At 42.6% G+C, this 25,619-nt stretch overlaps 1 protein-coding gene across 1 annotated transcript in view; it reads right to left on the bottom strand.

Annotated features, from left to right (window-relative positions):
- Window positions 1-339: 339 nt before the first annotated feature.
- The window catches only part of LOC142741355 (uncharacterized), a 69,556-nt gene continuing 44,276 nt past the window's right edge, over window positions 340-25,619 (bottom strand). Inside the window, exons 2-3 of the mRNA XM_075850734.1 lie at window positions 1,275-1,428; window positions 340-1,156 (exon numbers count right to left, since the gene is read on the bottom strand). Of these exons, the coding sequence (XP_075706849.1) occupies window positions 430-1,156; window positions 1,275-1,428 (881 nt within the window). The 3' untranslated portion in view covers window positions 340-429. The remainder of the gene's footprint in view (window positions 1,157-1,274; window positions 1,429-25,619) is intronic.

The following is a 25,619-nucleotide window of genomic DNA, read 5'->3' as shown; positions in this document are numbered from 1 at the left end:
TGGACCAAAATACCATTGCCTAGACAATGAGTTCTGATCCTATCCCAGCTGGCCTTTATGCGAGAACTATGATAGTTGTTCACGCCCACATAGTCACACCTTTCGCCTACTAAATCCAAACCCCTACAGATCAACTAATACCTCAATTATGCCGTAGAGCAATGTTGTGCCCTTTAAAACCGTGTGTAAATCTGAAATTAAACAGTGTGAAGCGAAAGCATTTCGAAAAACTAGAGTACAAAACAATGTCCACACTCAATTGTAAATAAATCTAGATAGTTTATGTTGTGCTCACACAAACCCAAACAACGATAAGTACATAGGTGAAGAACAACTACACTTTTGCACCAACATGATGCGCAACGAAACATAACCCAAAACACAGATGGGTTCACTAAAAGAATATCCAACGGCCTTCACCGCGCACACCTACAATTCGTGGTAGGAATGCGGCGGAGAGGTGTAGGCGGACATGTCAGCACCAATATGCTGTCCACGGCCCTGCAAAAGATGTTCCTGAACAGCATAGTGGTCCTGAAGCTGGGGCTGGTAGCCGTGAGCCTGTATGGGAGGCTGATAAGCTTGGGCGGGTCGGGAGTAGGTGGGAAAATGTCTCTCCTGGCCAGCCATTGGACCAGGGGAGAAGTGGCTAGGCATTGGCCTATATTGCGGCTGACGTGGGATGGGGGTGGCCAGTTGGGAGGGGCCTGGGATATTGTACCCCACCGAGGGCAGCGGTACTGTACACCACTGCTCTGTAGCGTCAAAGCAGTGGCGTGGACTATTTGTGGGTGTGGCACTGTCTTTGAGGGACAGCATTGCCGCCTGGAGGCGCACCAGCCTATGTTCCGGGACCCTGCGCAATAATGGGGCCATGCTGCGGTAGAAAAAGTCCAAACTGTCCTCATCGGCCGCGCGGCGCAGGTAGTCCAGGACCCTGGCGTCCACCTGTGCACCTGCAGAAGGGATGATTGGGCGTCTTCGTCGGGGTGCTGCAGGCTGTGGTGGTTCCACAGGTTCTGGCGCGGAGGCTAGTGGCGCAGGTTCCTCTGGTGTGGGATCCGGGGTTAGGGGCACTAGGGGAGTGGCGTGTTCGGACGCGTGGGAGGACTCGGGCCCAGCCTCCTCTTGCGAGTCATCCAGATTGTCGGTAGTTCTAGAATAGAAAAGGTTCATGAATAAACCATTTTCCACAAGGAACACACAGCCTCTTTTGAGTACATGACATTTGAGCAATGGAACAGTTTTCTTCTGGTGATAGGACGATTACTTACGGTCGCATCTCCATTATGTCTTTCAAGAACATTAGCTGGTCGGTGTACATGTATCTACGTTTTTTGGCACCACCATCACCGCTGCGCCCTCTGGAGCCATATTCCCTGCGGAACTGGTCCCTCATGCTACGCCACCATGTCTTGACATCATCTACTGTGGAATGAACCCAAAAACACATGGTTACTCATGATGTTATTGCACACACAGGCACTTTTCAAACTATTGGAATACACCTACACAACAAACACATACATTACACAAGTTGATAATGCTGCAACAGAACCGAAACGTTGGGCATGTGGGGAAATGTTACCACAGGGACACACTAGTGAATATGGATGACATTACATATACCTAAAGACATCTACTCACCAATACGCTTACGGTCACGTGTGCTGCTTTTGGACCAATTCTGCGGGAACATCGCCTCGGCTATCTGGTCCCATGCCACTTCTTTATATGTTCGGTCATGGTATGACTCCGCTCGGGTGTCCCATACCTCAGGCCTCTCCTGCACTAGACAGATCAACTGCTCGACATCCATGTGTCTTGGCATGTCTGCAGTTCTGGTGCTGTCGTGAGTAATGGATGCTTAACCAGGGCTATAAACCACTTCCTGGTTTGTTCTTGTTTGGACAAGTTTGCACCAACTCATTAACATACAGTCAACAACTCTTGCGTGAAAAACGAGCGTCCCACGGAGGTGCCTCCGTGTGGCATGCGTGATTTTCACACACCCATTGACTTCACTGGGTGCGTGATGCGCGAAAAGCGCAGAAATATAGGACCTGTCGTGAGTTTTACGCAGCGGACTCACGCTGCTCAAAAATCATGGACAGTCTGCACTACCCCATAGACTTGCATAGGTCCGTGCGACACGCGTGAAAATCACGCGGGTTGCACGGACGTATATCACGTTTGTGTAATTCCACCATCAGGCCTCATGCACACGAACGTAAAAACGCCCGTAATTACGGGCCGTAATCACAGCACGTTTTTACGGGCCCATGGACTTCTATTGGCCATGGGTACCTCCCCGTATGCTTACGGGAAGGTGCCCGTGCCATTGAAAAATATAGAACATGTCCTATTTCAGGCCATAATTACGGCACGGGCAGGCCCATAGAAGTCTATGGGGCTCACGTAATTACGGGTGACTACGTGTGTGCACCCGTAATTACGGGAGCGATGCTAGGCGACGTCAGTGAATAGTCACTGTCCAGGGAGCTGAAAGAGTTAAACAATCAGCAGTGACTCTTTCAGCACCCTGGACAGAAACTACCAATCACAATATAGAGCAACGTGTAAAAAAAAAAGACGTTCATACTTACCCAGAACTCCCTGCTTCTTCCTCCAGTCCGGCATCCCGGGATGACGTTTCAGCCCATGTGATCGCTGCAGCCAATCACAGGCCAATCACAGGCTGCAGCGGTCACATGGACTGCCGCGTCATACAGGGAGGTCGGGCTGGATGTCAAGAGAGGGACGCGTCACCAAGGCAACGGCTGGGTAAGTATGAATTTCTTTTACTTTTACCTCGGAAAGAGCTGCCCCTTCTCTCTATCCTGCACTGATAGAGAGAAGGGGCTGCCGATTAGTGCAGTGCAATTTTGCATCGAAAACGTGCCCGTAAATACGGGTGGAATACTGGTGATACCAGACCCGTATTTACGGGCACGGGTCCGTAAATACTGGTGCAATACGGGTCGAATACGTGTGACCAAGAACCCGTATTTACGCCAGTATTTACGGGAGGGAAAAAATACGTTTGTGTGCATGAGGCCTTACACTATAAAACATTCTCTGTATAGATAGATTTCTATCTATCTATACAATCTATCCATCTATCTTTTTTTCTATCTATCTACCTTTCTATCTTTTATTATATTAGAATAGGCAGGTAGGGAATATATAATTATATATATATCCACATATATATATATATATATATATATATATATATATATATAATATATATATATATAGCAATAGCGGTTTATTTTTTTTGTTAGCGGTAGTGTAGATAGATATATATATATATATATATATATATATACCAGTTAGTTTGTGTTTTATAAAAAAAAAAAGTTTCTTTAGTTAGTGTTAGTGACGTTATGGCGAGGAAGTTTTTTAGCGCTGAGGAGGCATACGCCATGCTGTGGTCTGAGTCTGAGACCGCATCAGAAATGGCGTCAGAGTTGGAACCTGTTTTAGGTAGTGACGATGATAGCGTCACTTCAGGTTAATCTTCAGGGGACGTTGTCCCTGATGCAGTTGAAACTGCAGAACATGGAAGCATGTTTGGACACGCAATGTCTGGGGCTTCCCCAGAGCCGGAGTCCAGTGCAGAGCTCTAGTATAGGCTCTGCTCCGGAACTCTGTGGCATTCCCCAGAGCAGGAGTCCCAGGAAGAGCCTACTAGCGCAGCATCTACGGAGGGCACTGTGGCAGCATCTACGGAGGGCACTGTGGCAGCATCTACAGAGGGCACTGTGGCAGCATCTACAGAGGGCACTGTGGCAGCATCTACAGAGGGCACTGTAGCAGCATCTACAGAGGGCACTGTGGCAGCATCTACAGAGGGCACTGTGGCAGCATCTACAGAGGGCACTGCGGCAGCATCCAAAGAGGGCACTGCGGCAGCATCCACAGAGGGCACTGCGGCAGCATCCACAGAAGGCTCTGCGGCAGCATCCACAGAGGACACTGCAGCAGCATCCACAGAGGGCACTGCGGCAGCATCCACAGAGGGCACTGCGGCAGCATCCACAGAGGGCACTGCGGCAGCATCCATCCATAATTATATAATTATACTGTATATTATAATTATTAGTAATTTATTAACAATAATTTTGTGTTGTATCAAATTTGAAAGTAATGCGGCCCGTCAACTTCCCATTTTTTCTATATCCGGCCCACTTACCCTGCCGAGTTTGAGACCCCTGCCCTAGATGAATATTTTGGGATGTCTGCTTCAAGAGCAGATATTTTGGAAGAGTTATAGAAACTTGCGATTTGTGAAATAAGCTTCTTCTATTGTCCGCCCTCCTACATCTCTATGTGATAAATAAAGCACACATATTTGGTATCCCCATGCACAGGAGAAGAATGTGGCAGAATGTGAAAGGAGATGAATTTTGTCCGTGGTCTATACTGTGTGTGAAAAATGCTAGCATAAACTGACGCACTTGCTAAAAAATTGCTAATTTTATTTTGTTCCATCTTACTCAAGAAACTTTCAGAAGAAAACTGGACTTTCTAAAAATATGATATACCCCTTGACAAAAACCTTGTGGGGTCTACTTGAGTGAATGAAGTCATTTATGGGGTGATTCTAATGTTTCAGCAGCATTAGGCCCCCCAGATAACAGTATGTTGCTATAAAATCAAGTGCAGAATTCCTGGAACGAAAAGGCCAAAAAGCCTCCTTTTATGCCAAGCCCTGGCACATGCCCGCACAGTGAATAAAGCACACATATTTGGTATCCCCATGCACGGGTGAAGTAGAAGAATGTGAAAGTAGATTAATTTTGTCCGTGGTCCATACTATGTGTGAAAAATGCTAGCATAAACTGACACAATTGCTAAATTCTTGAATTTTTTCCAATTTTGCCCACTTTAGAGAAAAAAATAAAAATGATATATACTGACAAATTCCACTAAAACAAAGCCATATCTGTCCTTTAAATACAGTGTAAAATTCAAAGATGAACTTTATTCATACGGACCCATAAGGTGCTGGAGTAATTGATAAGCGCCCACCCCGATGCACGTTTCAGCGCATTTGCCTTCGTCTGGGGTGGGGTCATACCAATACATACTGCCTTTTAAAGATGGAGCTAGCCAATTGGATTTGTCACAAAACAAGTGTATGTCTTCAAAGATTAGTAATCGTGCACTTACCTGTGTATTTATCGGACGCACGAACACAGTGTCCTGTCAGCCCGCCAGCCGGAAGTTGTGGGTGACCCACAACATGTGCACAGGGCACGCAAGCTCGTGTTAACGCGGTCACGTGCACCGTTGCCATGGTGCGGCGCAATCATCAATCCGGAGGTGGAGCAGACACTACACACTGCGTGTGCGTCACCGGAGGCGCATATAACAGTTAGAAGACAGCAGAAATTCCACGCCAGAGGACACAGCTAATTTCCCAAAAAATGTAATTTGGTGAAATTTATAGTCTAGTTCAAATGGCCATCATATACAAGGTACCAAAAACTCCTAAATGAAATAATAATAAGATCAGAACAAAAACAAAGGGGAGGGAGGGGGAAAGAATTTTTTTTTTAAACTTTTATTAAAGGGTAACTAAACGTTCAACAAACTTCAGACATGTCATAGTGACATGTCAGAAGTTGTGATTGGTGGGAGTCCGAGCACTGAGACCCCCACCAATAGCTAAAATGAGGCAGCAGAAGAGCTCGTGTGAGCGCTCAGCCGCTTCGTTTCTGTTCGGCTTTTTACGAAAATCAATGTATCGGAGGACAGGCTCAATAGAAAGTGTATGAACTCGTATACAACTACATCGGCTTTCCGGAAAAAGCTGAACAGAAACTAAGCAGCTGAGCGCTCACACAAGCGCATCTGCCGATTCATTTTAGCGATTGGTGGGGGTCTCAGTGCTCAGACCCCACCAACCAAAACTTCTGACAGGTCACTATGACATGTCAGAATTTTTGTCAAACGTTTAGTTACACTTTAACTACTGATAACTTTTTTTGTTTTAGTTCCACTAGGGGACTTAAAGGCTCTTACTTCTTATCGCTGTATAATACACTGCACTTCTTTTGTTTTTCTGTGCTCTCCTATTAAACTTTTACTTTTGATATCTTATCTGGTCTATTGGTTAAAATTAGGTCTAGTGCCCCCCCCCCCCTCTTGTTGGGTTCTGCACCAGTTGTAAAAGGTAATTGTCTTTTAATTTTTGGACCTGCAGCTTTCTGCTTCCCACTTAATTCATTAAGATTTGCTGCCTCATCTTTTTGCTTTTCTAGTAGATTTTCTTCTGCTTCCATTATACTTGGAGGTTTATGACAAACCCCTATCAGTATTTTATTATTCTTTCTCCCTCCCCTTATTTCCACCCATAGGGACTCCAGATTTTAATTTCCCTCACAAATATCATCATGCAGAATGGGCTTTAGACAGAATTTTACATACAAGCAAACCCCTCCCCCTTTCCTATTACTACGCTCATTTCTAAACAGACTGTATATTAACAGCCCAGTCATAGCTATCATCCAGCCATGTCTCACTTATCCCCACTATGTCAAATTTACTTCCAACACTATAAATTTTTATTCCACAATCTTGCTAGTGAGGCTTCTGGCATTAGTATAAATGCACTCTATGTGTTTTTCCATATCTATTTTCCTCTTGTCCCTATTAACTGCACTGACCCCTCCCCTCCATGCCACCCCCAGTTTCAATATTTAGCCTTAGGTCACTTTCTTTGATATCTTTCGCTCCTCTTCATTGATTGCCCTCCCTCTCAGTACCTAGTTGAAACACTCCTCTACCCTTGTAGCCATCTTTTCCCCCAGCAATGCTGCCCACTCTACATTCAGATCAAGCCCATTCCTACTGTAGAGCCTGTAGCCAACAGAGAAGCTGGGCCAGTTCTCCAAGAACCCAAAACCCTCCATCCTACACCAGTTCTTGCGCCACATGTTTTCTTCCCTAATCTCCCAATACTTCTCTAGTGTGGTATGTGGTACATGTAGCATTTCAGAAATTACTACATTTGAGGTCCTGAACCTGAGCTCACCTCTTACTTTTTGATCGGTGGAGTTGTGCACTGTGACCTCTGGTTCTTTACCAGCCTCTACCAATATACTGTCAACCCAATCCACAATACTGTATGTCGAACCCGAACACCCGAAAGACAACACTCTGTTCGGTATTTCTGGTATTAGTGACAGATTTTTCTATTCCCTTTATAATTGAGTCCCCCACTACCAGGACCTGTCTAGTCTTTCCTGTGCTCCAATTCCCCTGCAGAAATTCCCCTGGTTGCAAGAGGAAGTGTTCTTCTGCAGCAGGGCTACCCCTGAATTGATGTTCCCACCTTTCTCAAACTTGACAAACTTTTTGGGGTGCCCCAGATCAGGACTAGTTTCTGACATTTTCCTCTACCTCTCCTTCAATTGTTACCCAGCTAGCTACCACATTAATGTGTGTATGTCAGAGGTATAACTTAAAGAGACTCTGTCACCACATTATAAGTGCCCTATCTCCTACATAATCTGATCGGCGCTGTAATGTAGATAACAACACAATTATTTTTTAGCAGGTTATGAGCAATTTAAGGTTTATGCTAATTAGTTTCTTAATAGACAACTGGGCGTTTTTTTTTACCTTTTTACCAAGTGGGCGTTGTAAAGAGAAGTGTATGATGCTGACCAATCAGCGTCATACACTTCTCTCCATTCATGTCCATTTGTACTCAGCACAGCGTGATCTAGCAAGATCTAAATTCAGCCAGGACGCGATGTCTATTCACACTCCCGACACTTCAGTAAAGTTTGTGTGGGACTTAATCAAAGCACAGCGTGATCTTGCGAGATCACGCTGTTAATGACAGCACAGCGAGATCATGCTGTGCTGTGTGAGTAAGTCCCACACAAACTTTACCGAAGTGTCGGGAGTCTGAACGTCCTGGCTGGAGGTGGTGACAGAGCCTCTTTAAGGCTCATGAACCCTAATATAAAATCTGTAACAGGGCCCCTCACCTGTAATGTGCAATTTATAACATTAGTGTCTTCTAATGTCACAGAGAGGCCTGGGTGTGACTGCTACCGCTGCATCCAATATAGCTATGTAAATATCATGTGTCTCTATAATGTGTATGTATATATACACTACCGTTCAAAAGTTTAGGGTCACTTAGAAATTTCCTTATTTTTGCAAGAAAAGCACAGTTTTTTTTCAATGAAGATAACATTAAATTAATCAGAAATACACTCTATACATTGTTAATGTGCTAAATGACTATTCTAGCTGCAAACGTCTGGTTTTTAATGCAATATCTACATAGGTGTATAGAGGCCCATTTCCAGCAACCATCACTCCAGTGTTCTAATGGTAAATTGTGTTTGCTAACTGTGTTAGAAGGCTAATGGATGATTAGAAAACACTTGAAAACCCTTGTGCAATTATGTTAGCACCGCTGTAAACAGTTTTGCTGTTTAGAGGAGCTATAAAACTGACCTTCCTTTGAGCTAGTTGAGAATCTGGAGCATTACATTTGTGGGTTCGATTAAACTCTCAAAATGGCTAGAAAAAGAGAGCTTTCATGTGAAACTCGACAGTCTATTCTTGTTCTTAGAAATGAAGGCTATTCCATGCGAGTAATTGCCAAGAAACTGAAGATTTCCTACAACGGTGTGTACTACTCCCTTCAGAGAACAGCACACACAGGCTCTAACCAGAGTAGATAGAGAAGTGGGAGGCCCCGCTGCACAACTGAGCAACAAGACAAGTACATTAGAGTCTCTAGTTTGAGAAATAGACGCCTCACAGGTCCTCAACTGGCAGCTTCATTAAATACTACCCGCAAAACCCCAGTGTCAACATCTACAGTGAAGAGGCGACTCCGTGATGCTGGCCTTCAGGACAGAGTGGCAAAGAAAAAGCCATATCTGAGACTGGCTAATTAAAAGGAAAAGATTAATATGGGCAAAAGCACACAGACATTGGACAGAGGATGATTGGAAAAAGTGTTATGGACAGACGAATCGAAGTTTGAGGTGTTTGGATCACACAGAAGAACATTTGTGAGACGCAGAACAACTGAAAAGATGCTGGAATAGTGCCTGATGATCTGGGGTTGCTTTGGTGCTGATAAAGTGGGAGATTTGTACAAGGTAAAAGGGATTTTGAATAAGGAAGGCTATCACTCCATTTTGCAACGCCATGCCATACCCTGTGGACAGCGCTTGATTTGAGCCAATTTCATCCTACAATAGGACAATGACCCAAAGCACACCTCCAAATTATGCAAGAACTATTTAGGGAAAAAGCAGGCAGCTGGTATTCTATCTGTAATGGAGTGGCCAGCGCAGTCACCAGATCTCAACCCCATGGAGCTGTTGTGGGAGCAGCTTGACCGTATGGTACGCAAGAAGTGCCCATCAAGCCAATCCAACTTATGGGAGGGCCTTCTGGAAGCTTTGTGTGTAGACTGTGAGTTGGTCAGCTGCCTCTCCGCTACGGCGGAGCGGTCTAGTGGGTCCACATACCTCTGGATCGTGACAATAGCCACAATGTCTCCTGGATGGAAATGAGGAGGAATCCTGTGCTTCTTGTTAGCATTTTTCTTAACCCCTTAGTGACCAACAGTACGCCTTTTTACGTTCCTCACTAATGGGCTTTAGGCTAATGCGACGCCTTTTAACGTGATCGCATTAGCCTAAAGTAGCGCCGAAATTAAAGATCGGGGCTCCGTTCTCTCAGCTACCGGAGGTAGCTGAGAGTTCGGGGCAACAACCAGAGACCATAACGAGTGGTCTCTGGTCACGTGATCGCCGTGAATCGCTATTTCACGGCGTTCACGCTAAACCGGCGGATAATCGCCATTTCTCTCTCCTCTCATGGAATAACTCCTTAGAGAGGAGAGAGAACGGGTAAATAGTGCGCCCCCCCACTCCCACGTCCGATCCCCCCCGTCCGATTCCCCTTCATGTCCGATTCCCCCCCCCCCCGATCCGATTCCCCCCCCCCCCAAAATGGCGCCCGAGTGCGCTTTGCATAACTTACCTGTGTCGTCATCTAGCACAGCAACAATCAGGGACCGTTGTGACTGGTCCCTGATCAGGTGATCTCTGTGATAAAACCTATCACAGAGATCACTGACAGTTATTTTCAAAACACAGCCAGGACATGGGCTGTGTTTCTCTCTCCTCCCATTGTAGTTGTTCTGAGAGGAGAGAGAAATCAGTCTAAGTCCTGTGCTGTGAAGAAAGAAAGTGATAAAAAATCATAGTTCTTATACACACATATATATATATATATAATATATCAAATCTATATTAGCGTCAGCGCTAGATTAGCGTCAGCGCTAGTTTAGCGTTAGCGCTAGTTTACCGTTAGTTCTAGTTTAGCGTTAGTGCTAGTTTAGCGTTAGTTTAGCGTTACTTTAGGGTTAGGGCTAGTTTAGCGTTCGTGTTTAGGGCCGTTTAGAATTAATTTTACGTCTGTTATATAAAAAAAAAAAATATATAAAAAAAAAAAATATATAAAAAAAAAAAATAATAATTTGTGTCGTTTTTAGGATTTTAGGTTTACTTTAGGGTTAGGTCTTATAGGGCATATATATATATATATATATATATATACATACACATCTATAAATATGTCTCAGCGTATGTACAGCGCGGAGCAAGCCTACGCCTTGCTATGTTCCGACACTTCTGAAAGCGAAACAGACACTGCTTCAGAATTTGTTCCAGACAGTGACAGTGACGATTCTAATTCCACCGCTGAACCCCATAGTCCTATGGTGGTGGATACGTCAGTCGCTGTAGAGGTGTCAAGTGCAGGGCCGAGTGTTGCAGTCCCTCCCGTGATGTGGGATCCTGCACTATCATTTTCCCCCCAAGTACCCCAATTTGAAGCGACCCCAGGAATTAGTGTCGACGTCCAAAATTTTACCCCCTATAATTTTTTTAATTTATTTATATGTGATACGGTCCTAGACTTGATAGTCCAGCAGACTAATCTGTATGCTAGGCAGTTTGTTCTACAAAAGCCTGCGTCTATGTACTCCAGAATGTGGAGCCCCACAAGTGTCACAGAAATAAAAAAATTTTTAGGCATTACCCTCAATATGGGTTTGGTTAAAAAAAACCTCTGTCCGGTCCTACTGGACTTGTAGTGCTATCCACGCTACCCCTGTATTTGCAGCAGTGATGTCCAGAAACCGCTATGAGGCCCTAATGCGATTCATGCATTTTACTGATAATTCCCAAGTCCCCCCAAGAAGTGACCCAGCTTATGATCGGCTTAATAAATTAAGGCCATTAATCACCCTTCTAAATGATTTATTTTTAAAGTTGTACACCCCTGACAAAAATTTGTCAGTAGATGAATCGCTCATGAGCTTCAAAGGGCGTCTTTCCTTTCGTCAATTCATCCCTTCCAAACGAGCCAGATATGGGGTGAAATTGTACAAAGTTTGCGAGAGCACAACGGGTTACACCTGCAGTTTCAAAATCTATGAAGGCAGGGACTGCCAAATTTATACCCCAGGCTGCCCAGAAACTATTGGCACTTCTGGCAAAATTGTGTGGAACCTAATGGAGCCATTTCTGCACAAGGGGTACCACGTCTATACAGACAATTTTTATACCAGCGTTGCCCTTTATAAAGCCCTCCATGCTGCAAATACAGGGGCCTGTGGGACAGTACGGAAGAACAGAGTGGGACTCCCACAACAGTTGGTGTCCAGGCGTTTGGGAAAGGGAACATCCATGGCCCTTGCAAGTCAGGAATTGCTTGCAGTGAAGTGGGCCGACAAGAAGGATGTCTACATGCTGTCCACCGTACACACGGACACCACTGTGGCAATTACGGAGAGGGGGGCTACCACTACAAAGCAGAAACCTGTCTGTGTAACAGACTACAACAAATTTATGGGAGTGTAGACCTTTCCGACCAGGTGCTTCAGCCTTACCTGGTGAAGCGCAAAAATAAGGCCTGGTACAAAAAGGTAGCAATCTACCTCATCCAGGTTGCTACCTATAACAGTTTTGTTATTTTCAAAAAAGCCCAAGGAACGCTCACTTTCCTTCAATTTCAGGAGAAGGTCATTGAGCATCTCCTTTTTGAGTCCACTATACCGGCACAATCCTGCGAATCTGAGGATGTGCGCAGGCTTTCAGAGCGCCACTTTTTACACCTTATTCCCTCCACTGAGACCCAAAAATATCCCCAAAAAAGGTGTCGGGTATGTAGCAGGCATGGCAGGAGTAGGGATACCCGCTTTTATTGCCCCATGTGTCCATCAAAACCAGCCCTTTGTAACTACCCCTGTTTCGAAACCTTTCACACGGTTGCAAATTACTAGAATTTAACACAAAAAAAAAAAATGGGATGGGGGCCTTTTTAGGGAGTCAATTTCTTTATATTTTCTTTTTAGTTCGTGGGCTTTCCAAGTAGGGATTATTTCTTGTGGGAAAGGTTGTAGAGCACATTTTTTTCAGACCGTGAAACTAATTTTACCCCTTATGATTTTTTTAATTTATTTGTGGGTGATCAAGTGCTGGAATTAATTGTCCAGTACAAAATCCCACATCCACAATTTATTTATTTTGACTGTTCTTATGACTATGTCCTGCCACATACAGCTGTTACATTCCTAATTCTGTACCGTGATACGGGCATGATCTTTTTTTTTTATTTGGAGGATCTCTAATAATTGAGCTGTTCCTTATCAATACACCATGGGCTTTGTTACGGTTCTTCTGGAAATACTGACATCATTTTGGGGATTAGTGATCCTTTACTGTTCCTATAGATGGTTTTGGACACTGTCCTTTTATATATTCTGTAGGTGATTGGTTGTTTTGTGCACATAGCGGTTCCTACCTTGCCGGGCAGGGGTCTGTTATGGTGTACCGCGTCACTTGGCACATTCGTCCCTCATAAGGATTGATGGAGCTAAAGAGACGTTGTACAGCCAGTCACTGAAAAAAAAAATCCTTGTCATGACAGCCCTGCAGGTGTTCTTCTATCTAGTGAACAGACTCGAGTTTGCAACATAGTTGGATACATTTTCCTCCATTTGTTTGAAGATATTGCCCGTCACTCCAGTACAGTTTATTTTTTCCTCTCTGACTGATTTTATATTAGGACAGAATTCTGTCCACAATGACATCATAATGGCACCAACTGCTTCTTCAGCAAGACATAGTCATAAGTACAGGCAAATACGTCTATAGCAACATGTATCCATTATGAATACACGGCTTCACTTCTATTCTGTGCCGCACAAATTTATTAATGTGGCATATTTCTAACAAAATAACCTTCTACCACGTCTCCTCTATTTCATGTGGAAACGTAATAAAAGCTTGAAGAAAACATTATATACCCATAGTGTCTGAAATGATACCCATTATTTCCTCCTTTTTGGTCCGCATGCCCACTACACCACTAGATGAATACCTTTAGGGGTTTAGTTTTTAAAATAGGATCATTTCTGCGTGGTTTTTTTTTGTTCAGGCAGCTCAATGCCTCTAAATGCATGATATGGGGCCTAGAATTTATTCAATTGTGCCCTGAAAGCCAAAGGGTGCTCCCTCTCTTTTTGGCCCAGCCACACGTCTAATAAGCAGATTGGGGCAACAATGAGAGTATTTTTGAAAACAGGAGAAACGGGGTGATAGATTTTGGGGTGTGTTTCTTCATTTTCATGTTCGCTTTACAAAGAAATCGGTCTTCAAAGTGATACTTTTATATAAAAAGTGATTTTTTTATTTTATTTCACCAGCTATGCATTAAATTTAGCAAAAAACTGTGGGGTCAAAATCCTCACTACACCCCTAGATAAATACCTTAAGGGGTATAGTTTTCTAAATGGGGTCGTTTATGGGGAGTTTCTATCGTTCTGGTAGTTCAAAACCTCTCCAAATGTACAGTGGGGCCTAAAACATTTTCAAGCAAAATAGGAGTCCTGAAAGCCTCCAGGTGCTCCCTTTCTTTCGGGCCCTGCTGTGTGTCCAGGCAACACATTAGGGTCACAATGGGGGCATTTTTGAAAACAGTAGAAACAGGGTGATAGATTTTGGCATGTGTTTCTTCATTCTTATAGTCGCTTTACACAGAAATCGGTCTTCAAAGTGATACTTTTATTAAAAAAGTGAATTTTTATTTTTTTTCACCTGCTATGCATTAAATTTAGCAAAAAACTGTGGGGTCAAAATACTCACTACACCCCTAGATAAATACCTTAAGGGGTCTAGTTTTCTAAATGGGGTCGTTTATGGGGAGTTTCTATCGTTCTGGTAGTTCAAAACCTCTCCAAATATACAGTGGGGCCTAAAACATTTTCAAGCAAAATATGAGTCCTGAAAGGCTCCGGGTGCTCCCTTCCTTTCAAGCCCTGCTGTGTGTCCAGGCAATGCATTAGAGTCACAATGGGGGCATTTTTGAAAACAGGAGAAACAGGGTGATAGATTTTGGCGTGTGTTTCTTCATTCTTATGGTCGCTTTACACAGAAATCGGTCTTCAAAGTGATAATTTTATGAAAAAAGTGAATTTTTTTTTTTTTTTACCTGCTATGCATTAAATTTTGCAAAAAACTGTGGGGTCAAAATACTCACTACACCCCTAGATAAATACCTTAAGGGGTCTAGTTTTCTAAATGGGGTCGTTTATGGGGAGTTTCTATCGTTCTGGTAGTTCAAAACCTCTCCAAATATACAGTGGGGCCTAAAACATTTTCAAGCAAAATATGAGTCCTGAAAGGCTCCGGGTGCTCCCTTCCTTTCAAGCCCTGCTGTGTGTCCAGGCAATGCATTAGAGTCACAATGGGGGCATTTTTGAAAACAGGAGAAACAGGGTGATAGATTTTGGCGTGTGTTTCTTCATTCTTATGGTCGCTTTACACAGAAATCGGTCTTCAAAGTGATAATTTTATGAAAAAAGTGAATTTTTATTTTTTTTCACCTGCTATGCATTAAACTTAGCAAAAAACTGTGGGGTCAAAATACTCACTACACCCCTAGATAAATACCTTAAGGGGTTTAGTTTTCTAAATGGGGTCGTTTATGGGGAGTTTCTATCGTTCTGGTAGTTCAAAACCTCTCCAAATATACAGTGGGGCCTAAAACATTTTCAAGCAAAATATGAGTCCTGAAAGCCTCCGGGTGCTCCCTTCCTTTCAAGCCCTGCTGTGTGTCCAGGCAATGCATTAGAGTCACAATGGGGGCATTTTTGAAAACAGGAGAAACAGGGTGATAGATTTTGGCATGTGTTTCTTCATTCTTATGGTCGCTTTACACAGAAATCGGTCTTCAAATGGATAATTTTATGAAAAAAGTGAATTTTTTTTTTTTTTTACCTGCTATGCATTAAATTTAGCAAAAAACTGTGGGGTCAAAATACTCACTACACCCCTAGATAAATACCTTAAGGGGTTTAGTTTTCTAAATGGGGTCGTTTATGGGGAGTTTCTATCGTTCTGGTAGTTCAAAACCTCTCCAAATGCACAGTGGGGCCTAAAACATTTTCAAGCAAAATAGGAGTCCTGAAAGCCTCCGGGTGCTCCCTTTTTTTCGGGCCCTGCTGTGTGTCCAGGCAACACATTAGGGTCACAATGGGGGCATTTTTGAAAACAGGAGAAACAGGGTGATAGATTTTGGCGTGTGTTTCTTCATTCTTATGGTCGCTTTACACAGAAATCGGTCTTCAAAGTGATAATTTTATGAAAAAAGTTAATTTTTATTTTTTTTCACCTGCTATGCATTAAATTTAGCAAAAAACTGTGGGGTCAAAATACTCACTACACCCCTAGATAAATACCTTAAGGGGTTTAGTTTTCTAAATGGGGTCGTTTATGGGGAGTTTCTATCGTTCTGGTAGTTCAAAACCTCTCCAAATATACAGTGGGGCCTAAAACATTTTCAAGCAAAATATGAGTCCTGAAAGCCTCCGGGTGCTCCCTTCCTTTCAAGCCCTGCTGTGTGTCCAGGCAATGCATTAGAGTCACAATGGGGGCATTTTTGAAAACAGGAGAAACAGGGTGATAGATTTTGGCGTGTGTTTCTTCATTCTTATGGTCGCTTTACACAGAAATCGGTCTTCAAAGTGATAATTTTATGAAAAAAGTGAATTTTTTTTTTTTTTTACCTGCTATGCATTAAATTTTGCAAAAAACTGTGGGGTCAAAATACTCACTACACCCCTAGATAAATACCTTAAGGGGTCTAGTTTTCTAAATGGGGTCGTTTATGGGGAGTTTCTATCGTTCTGGTAGTTCAAAACCTCTCCAAATATACAGTGGGGCCTAAAACATTTTCAAGCAAAATATGAGTCCTGAAAGGCTCCGGGTGCTCCCTTCCTTTCAAGCCCTGCTGTGTGTCCAGGCAATGCATTAGAGTCACAATGGGGGCATTTTTGAAAACAGGAGAAACAGGGTGATAGATTTTGGCGTGTGTTTCTTCATTCTTATGGTCGCTTTACACAGAAATCGGTCTTCAAAGTGATAATTTTATGAAAAAAGTGAATTTTTATTTTTTTTCACCTGCTATGCATTAAACTTAGCAAAAAACTGTGGGGTCAAAATACTCACTACACCCCTAGATAAATACCTTAAGGGGTTTAGTTTTCTAAATGGGGTCGTTTATGGGGAGTTTCTATCGTTCTGGTAGTTCAAAACCTCTCCAAATATACAGTGGGGCCTAAAACATTTTCAAGCAAAATATGAGTCCTGAAAGCCTCCGGGTGCTCCCTTCCTTTCAAGCCCTGCTGTGTGTCCAGGCAATGCATTAGAGTCACAATGGGGGCATTTTTGAAAACAGGAGAAACAGGGTGATAGATTTTGGCATGTGTTTCTTCATTCTTATGGTCGCTTTACACAGAAATCGGTCTTCAAATGGATAATTTTATGAAAAAAGTGAATTTTTTTTTTTTTTTACCTGCTATGCATTAAATTTAGCAAAAAACTGTGGGGTCAAAATACTCACTACACCCCTAGATAAATACCTTAAGGGGTTTAGTTTTCTAAATGGGGTCGTTTATGGGGAGTTTCTATCGTTCTGGTAGTTCAAAACCTCTCCAAATGCACAGTGGGGCCTAAAACATTTTCAAGCAAAATAGGAGTCCTGAAAGCCTCCGGGTGCTCCCTTTTTTTCGGGCCCTGCTGTGTGTCCAGGCAACACATTAGGGTCACAATGGGGGCATTTTTGAAAACAGGAGAAACAGGGTGATAGATTTTGGCGTGTGTTTCTTCATTCTTATGGTCGCTTTACACAGAAATCGGTCTTCAAAGTGATAATTTTATGAAAAAAGTTAATTTTTATTTTTTTTCACCTGCTATGCATTAAATTTAGCAAAAAACTGTGGGGTCAAAATACTCACTACACCCCTAGATAAATACCTTAAGGGGTTTAGTTTTCTAAATGGGGTCGTTTATGGGGAGTTTCTATCGTTCTGGTAGTTCAAAACCTCTCCAAATATACAGTGGGGCCTAAAACATTTTCAAGCAAAATATGAGTCCTGAAAGCCTCCGGGTGCTCCCTTCCTTTCAAGCCCTGCTGTGTGTCCAGGCAATGCATTAGAGTCACAATGGGGGCATTTTTGAAAACAGGAGAAACAGGGTGATAGATTTTGGCGTGTGTTTCTTCATTCTTATGGTCGCTTTACACAGAAATCGGTCTTCAAAGTGATAATTTTATGAAAAAAGTGAATTTTTTTTTTTTTTTACCTGCTATGCATTAAATTTAGCAAAAAACTGTGGGGTCAAAATACTCACTACACCCCTAGATAAATACCTTAAGGGGTTTAGTTTTCTAAATGGGGTCGTTTATGGGGAGTTTCTATCGTTCTGGTAGTTCAAAACCTCTCCAAATGTACAGTGGGGCCTAAAACATTTTCAAGCAAAATAGGAGTCCTGAAAGCCTCCGGGTGCTCCCTTTTTTTCGGGCCCTGCTGTGTGTCCAGGCAACACATTAGGGTCACAATGGGGGCATTTTTGAAAACATGAGAAACAGGGTGATAGATTTTGGCGTGTGTTTCTTCATTCTTATAGTCGCTTTACACAGAAATCGGTCTTCAAATTGATACTTTTATTAAAAAAGTGAATTTTTATTTTTTTTCACCTGCTATGCATTAAATTTAGCAAAAAACTGTGGGGTCAAAATACTCACTACACCCCTAGATAAATACCTTAAGGGGTCTAGTTTTCTAAATGGGGTCGTTTATGGGGAGTTTCTATCGTTCTGGTAGTTCAAAACCTCTCCAAATGTACAGTGGGGCCTAAAACATTTTCAAGCAAAATATGAGTCTTGAAAGCCTCTGGGTGCTCCCTTCCTTTCAAGCCCTGCTGTGTGTCCAGGCAATGCATTAGAGTCACAATGGGGGCATTTTTGAAAACAGGAGAAACAGGGTGATAGATTTTGGGGTGTGTTTCTTCATTCTTATGGTCGCTTTACACAGAAATCGGTCTTCAAAGTGATACTTTTATGAAAAAAGTGATTTTTTTATTTTTTTTCACCTGCTATGCATTAAATTTAGCAAAAAACTGTGGGGTCAAAATACTTACAACACCCCTTAATAAATACCTTAAGGGGTCTAATTTTCAAAATGGGGTCACTTGTGGGGGTTTCCACCATTCTGACACCTATGAGCCTATGAAAACCTGGCTTGGTGCAGGAAAACAAAATGTACTACAAAATTTATAAAATTATTACTTAACTTGTAAGTCCTCTAAATTGCTCAAAAATTAATTTTTTTTTTCAAAAGTGCTGCCAAAATAGAGTAAAGAGATGGAAATATATATTTAATAAAAAAAATTGTACAGTATGTGTGTACATATGTGACATATTGCAGTTAAAAATAGGGAAAAATGATAATTTTTACAAAATTTCTTCAATTTTTCTATTTTTTAAGTTATTTCCGCAAATCATATCAGTCTACTTTTACCACTAAAATAAAGTACAACATGTGACGAAAAAACAATGTCAGAATTACTTGGATATTCAAAACTTTCACAGAGTTATTCTCTGATAAATTCACACATACCAGATTTGACAAATTTGGCTTGGTCATTAAGGTCCAAACAAGCTTGCTCACTAAGGGGTTAAAGCAAGTAACAGCTTTGTTTATAGACTTTGGATTCTTGCCAGTTTCGCAAGAAATCAGCATGTGAAATATTGGCCAATTTGACTTCAGCGAGTGTAGGACTTGGAAGGGAAACTCTTAGATGCTGCTCATTCACCCAAAAAAATGTGAAGACTGATTGAATTTATCTGTATTGTTATTATAGGCAAACTCTGCCCAGGGAAGAAGATTAGTCCAGTAATTTTGAAGAGGAGACACAAAGTTTTTGAGGAAGTTCTCTAGAACTTTATTGATGCATTCCACTTGACCATTGGATTGAGGGTGGTAGGCTGGTGAGAAGTTTAACTTAAATTCAAATAACTTACAAAGTGCTCTGTAGAACTTAGATGTGAATTGCACACCTCTGCCATTCATAATATGCTTAGGGAGTCAAGCAAAATATATGTTTAATTAAAGAAACTGCCAAATTGGTGGTGGAAGTGAGTCTAGGTAGTGGTATAAAGTGTGCCATCTTCTAGAAACGGTCAACAGTGACCCAGATAAAGGTACAGCCAGAGGAACTTGGTAAATCGGTAATAAAATCCATAGAGATGTGTGTCAAAGGGAAATCTGAGTAGTGAAAGAATGAATCACACCCAGCCATTTGATGTAAAGCTTTGTTCTATAAGCAAGGGGAACAAGCTGAGTGTCCTGAGACAACAAAAGCAACTAGTAGTAACAAGACTAGATCGAGAGTTTTCCGTATCTGGGTGTCCAGTGAACTTAGAAGAATGACCCTAATGGAAAAAGGTTAGAATAAACAAACGTTTTTCTGGGAGAAATATTAAGAAATTCAGCAGGGACCACAGGCAAAATCCAACTGTCATAGATAATATATTGTGGTTCAGGGACCTGTTCTTCAGAGTCAAAGGAACGAGATTCTAACATTCTTGTCTGCCAGGCGGTAATGAAGGAAGAAATTAAATCGAGGGAAGAATCAAGGGAAGAACAAAGCCGAACAAGCCTGACGAGTATTCAAACGATGTGCAAACTTCAGATAAAGTCCATTTTTATGGTCAGTGAGGATGGTAATGGGATGACTAGCTCCTTCCAACATATGTCTCCCTTCTTTGAGGGACAATTTAATGGCCAGGTCACCAGTCCCCAATGCCTTATTTTTTCTTGGCAGGGGAAAAAACTTTGAAGAAAAAAACACAGGAAAGGGATTTACCTTTGTTTCCTTTCTGAGAAAAAAAACTGCACCAACTCCCAACGATGAAGAATCCACTTCCAGAAGAAAAGGTTTGTTGGGGTCTGGTCTATGGAGAACTAAGACTGAAGAATAGGCTAGTTTTAATTTAAGAACAGCTGAGTCTGCTTTTGGAGTCCATTTCTTTGGATTAACACACTTTTTAGTAGGAGTAGAAATAGCCATCTCTAGCAAAGAAAAATGAGGAACGAATTGGCAATAATATTGCTGATTTCTAAAAACAATGTATGGCTTTGGATAACTTGGCTGGATCCATTTAAAGGCCTTGATCTGAAATCACATAACCTAAGAATGGCAAAGTGGATCTTTCGAAAATACACTTTTATAGTTTTGCGTAAAGGTGGAACCTCTGAAATACTGCAGAACAAGTCGTAATTGTTTACGATGATTGTACAGATCAGAGCAGAATACGAGGATATTATCCCAATACACCACCACACAACTATAAAGGAGATTTCAGAAATTGTCGTTAACAAATGTAAGTGCCATGTAAATCAAGCTTAGTGAAAACCTTTGCTCCCTGTAACCAGTCAAAAAGCTTAGATATTAGTGGCAGAGGATATTTGTTATTTATACTAATCTGTTTAAGCCCGTTATAAGCACGGTATAATCTATAGAGGGTGGTAAGGTGCTGTCTTTTTCTCTCCGAAATAGAAGAAAGCTCCAGGACGGGATTAGGATATGCGAATAAACCCTCGTTCAAAGTTTTGATATAGTGCGACATAGAATCAGTCTCAGGAAGAGAAAAAGGATATACCCTAACTCAGAGAGGGTGGGGTGAAATTGAGTAGCAATTCTATGGCCCAATCGTAAGGTCTGTTTGGAGGAAAAGTTTCAGCTTGGCGTTTAAAGAAGACGTCTGCAAAGCGGGTTTAAGGTTTCAGTAAACCGTCCACAACTTGGTCCACAGGCCGAGGATAAGGGGGTTGAATGTCAGGTAGACAATGTTGGTGACAAGTTCCTCCCCATCAGGTTATCTGACCAGAAGTACAATCAATAACAGGAGAATGCTTTCGTAACCAGGGGAGACCCAAGAGAAGAGGACGGAGGGAATTTTGACATAAATAGAAATAAATTAGTTTATTTGTGCTCCTACTTGCATGAAGATAGATCAACCTAATGCACGACCTCAGGCAGTAATTTACAATACAAGGAGGCTATAGTAGGAAGCTTGTCTCTCTGAACCACAGAAATCCGTTATCGAGAAATCAAAGACTGACAAAGAAATTTCCCAGCAGAGCCAGAATCTAGAAAGGCTTGGACAGTGAAGCAAGATCAAGGAATAGACAAGAGGACTGGTATGGTAATTTTTGGGAGGGAAAAATTCTGATCATGGTAGCCTCTCCTACTTGCCCTTGGCATTGGAGTTTCCCGGCCTCAATGGACAATCACTATGAAAGTGGCTTTTGCCGTCACAATACAAACTCAGATTACCGCCGTTCTTCTAGTTTTAGTCTTTAAACCTGCATAGGTGAGTAGGTGAGCATGAGCAGGGGTAAATAGAGGTTTCTGAAGTCAGTACAAGCCGAAATACTCCGTTGCGTGTTGCCTTTCTTAAAACTGGATGTCAATACGTTTGGCCAGAGAAATTAGATCATCCAACGAAGCTGGTAAATCCCAGCCATCTAATTCATTTTTGATGCGACCTGCCAGACCCTTCCAAAAGTGGCCACTAGGGCCTTGTTATTTCACTTTAATTGAGTAGCCAGGGTACCAAACTGGCTGAGAAGTTCCTTGGCGTAGCCTGAGTAAACTGAAAGTCGAATATGATGCCAGACCAGGTTCTTCATATACTTTTTTGAGGGTAGATAGAAAAACTTGAATATTAGACATTATAGGGTCATTACGTTTCCATAAAGGTGATGCCCAGGCCAATGTCTCTCCAAATATTTGTGACAAGATGTGGACCACCTTGGCCCTATCAGAAGAAAACTGATGCCCATTACTTCGAAGTGGATAGTGCACTCATTCAAAAAGCCTCTGCAGGACTTGGAGTTGCTATAATAGTGAGAAGGAATTGGTAGATGTAATCCAGGACTGTAGAAAAATACTTGCGGTGGCGGCGATCGTATTACAGGTGAGGGTGGAAGGGAACAAGGAATTCAAACGAGAAGAGACATTTTTCAACAACTGAAATAACTGATCCTGGTGGACACATTGCTGGGAGAGAGACCCTCTGCATTGTCAACAGATTTTACGTGGGGTTAAACTGGGGAGTTCATACTTTACCCTCTGTACAATGTGGACTTGGCCATTAGAATCCCAAGTTTTTCTACCCTCAGAGTAGCCTCCATTGGTAATGGCTGATGTAAACAGGTGAGGAATCAATAACAGAAGACCAGGTGCATGGTCCTTACTACCTTACTAACAAAGGTCAAGGCAGGCGGCAGATGGTCACTCGCGGTTAGTAGAGCCAGAGGTTAGGGCAGGTGGCACACAGTCGTCACAGTAATCAAGCAAAAGGTCAGGGCAGGCAACAGAAAAGACAGGTTCAAGCAAGGTCGGCAATAGATAATCCAATAGATAATCCAATAGTATCAACAGCAGAGAAAGAACTAGCAAGCTAGACTACATTACGTATAGATCAAGCCAAGAGCAGAGGGGGAGGATACCTATTATACCCTATATAGCAGGAAAGCTGGGTACATTTTAAAACAGGAGGGGTCCGTGCACGCACACTAGGAAACTAAATTAAATAAAATAAATGTACACAAGGCCCCGGGACCAGATGGGTTACACCCTAGAGTTCTTAAAGAGCTTAGTTCAGTTATTTCTGTCCCCCTCTTCATAATATTTAGAGAGTCTCTCATGAGTGGTATAGTGCCAAGGGACTGGCGCAGGGCAAATGTGGTGCCTATTTTCAAAAAGGGCTCTAGGTCTTCGCTGGGTAATTATAGACCAGTAAGCTTAACATCAATTGTGGGGAAAATGTTTGAGGGGCTATTGAGGGACTATATACAGAATTATGTGACAATAAATAGTATTATAAGTGACAGCCAGCATGGTTTTACAAAGGACAGAAGCTGTCAAACCAACCTGATTTGTTTTTATGAAGAGGTAAGCAGAAGCCTAGACAGAGGGGCCGCTGTGGATATAGTGTTTTTGAACTTTTCAAAGGCATTTGACACTGTCCCTCATAGACATCTAATGGGTAAATTAAGGACTATAGGTTTAGAAAGTATAGTTTGTAATTGGATTGAGAATTGGCTCAAGGACCATATCCAGAGAGTTGTGGTCAATGATTCCTACTCTGAATGGTCCCCAGTTATAAGTGGTGTACCCCAGGGTTCAATGCTGGGACCACTATTATTCAACTTATTTATTAATGATATAGAGGATGGGATTAATAGCACTATTTCTATTTTTGCAGATGACACCAAGCTATGCAATATAGTTCAGACTATGGAAGATGTTTGTGAATTGCAGGCAGATTTAAACAAACTAAGTGTTTGGGCGTCCACTTGGCAAATTAAGTTTAATGTAGATAAATGTAAAGTTATGCATCTGGGTACGAAAAACCTGCAAGCATCATATGTCCTAGGGGGAGCTACACTGGGGGAGTCAATTGTTGAGAAGGATCTGGGTGTACTAGTAAATCATAAACTAAATTTCAGCATGCAGTGTCAATCAGCTGCTTCAAAGGCCAGCAAAATATTGTCGTGTATCAAAAGAGGCATGGACTCGCGGGACAGGGATGTAATATTACCACTTTACAAAGCATTAGTGAGGCCTCATCTAGAATATGCAGTCCAGTTCTGGGCTCCAGTTCATAGAAAGGATGCCCTGGAGTTGGAAAAAATACAAAGAAGAGCAACGAAGCTAATAAGGGGCATGGAGAATCTAAGTTATGAGGAAAGATTAAAAGAACTAAACCTATTTAGCCTTGAGAAAAGACGACTAAGGGGGGACATGATTAACTTATATAAATATATGAATGGCGCATACAAAAAATATGGTGAAATCCTGTTCCATGTAAAACCCCCTCAAAAAACAAGGGGGCACTCCCTCCGTCTGGAGAAAAAAAGGTTCAACCTGCAGAGGCGACAAGCCTTCTTTACTGTGAGAACTGTGAATCTATGGAATAGCCTACCGCAGGAGCTGGTCGCAGCAGGGACAGTAGATGGCTTTAAAAAAGGCTTAGATAATTTCCTAGAACAAAAAAATATTAACTGCTATGTGTAGAAATTTTTAACTTCCCCTTTCCCATCCCACTTCCCCTTTCCCATCCCTTGGTTGAACTTGATGGACATGTGTCTTTTTTCAACCGTACAAACTATGTAACTATGTAACTATGTAACTAGAAGGAGAGCTGCCGCAGAAGAGTGTGTGTGCTAGACGGCCAGGAGCAGCCGTGTGGTATCGGCCCAGACAGAGGAGATGCCGTGGTCTGGTAAGTACTCGGAAAGATTTATGAGTGCAAGCACATCGTTTCCTGACTGCCTGTGGGTCGGTGTGTGCATCTCTGTGTGTGTGTGTGTGTGTGTGTGTGTGTGTGTGTGTGTGCCGACCATCTGTGTATATGTACGTTCATGTGTCCAGTGACTACATGTGTATACACTTATCTATGTGTGCAGTGACTATATGTGTTATGGCTGCGGAACAGTGTGATGTTGATATATCCTCAGCATAGTTACCCACCTATTGCTAGTCCCCAGCATGGCACCCCTCTCATTCCTGAACCCTAGCATGGCTCCCTTTAATGTCAAGTTCCCATCATGGCTCCCCTTTCATGCCTAGTTCCCAACATGACTTTCTTTTCATTCCTAGTCCCCAGCATGGCCCCTCTCACCTTCCTGGTCCCCAGAATGGTTCTCCTCTTGGTTCCCAGCATGGCTTCTCTCTCTTTCTAAGTCCACATTAGGGCTCCTCCTCTTATTCGTATACATTACAGTACACCAGCATGGCTCCCCACATTCTTAGATAAAAGTTAGCTTCCACTCACCATATCCCCCCTCACTGCTAACCTCAGAAAATCTGCGGGCCTTTCAGTTTAGCATGACACATGCTTCACCATCCCCTTCTCTGACAGCCTCCCTCCTCCTCCTTCTCCCTCCTCCCTCCTTTCATATGAAATGCTCCTGTAGCCAGTTGCGTAACTACCGCTGTAGCAGCCATAGCGGCTGCTACAGGGCCCACGGCATGAGGGGGCCGTGCCACCGGCCGTCACGGGCCCCCCATGCCCGGAGGCACCGCTAGCAGCCGCTAAGGCTGCTACATTGGTAGCGACGCCACATTCAATAGTGAATGCTATTGAAGACTATGACAAAGCAGGGAGTTATCTCCGTGCTCTGCCATAGGCTACTGTACTGG

The sequence above is a fragment of the Rhinoderma darwinii genome, chromosome 2 (genome assembly GCF_050947455.1).
Source record: "Rhinoderma darwinii isolate aRhiDar2 chromosome 2, aRhiDar2.hap1, whole genome shotgun sequence".
Lineage (NCBI taxonomy): Eukaryota > Metazoa > Chordata > Amphibia > Anura > Rhinodermatidae > Rhinoderma > Rhinoderma darwinii.
The sequence above is the reverse complement of the archived record's forward strand: the minus strand, read 5'-3'. Positions and strand labels throughout refer to the sequence as shown.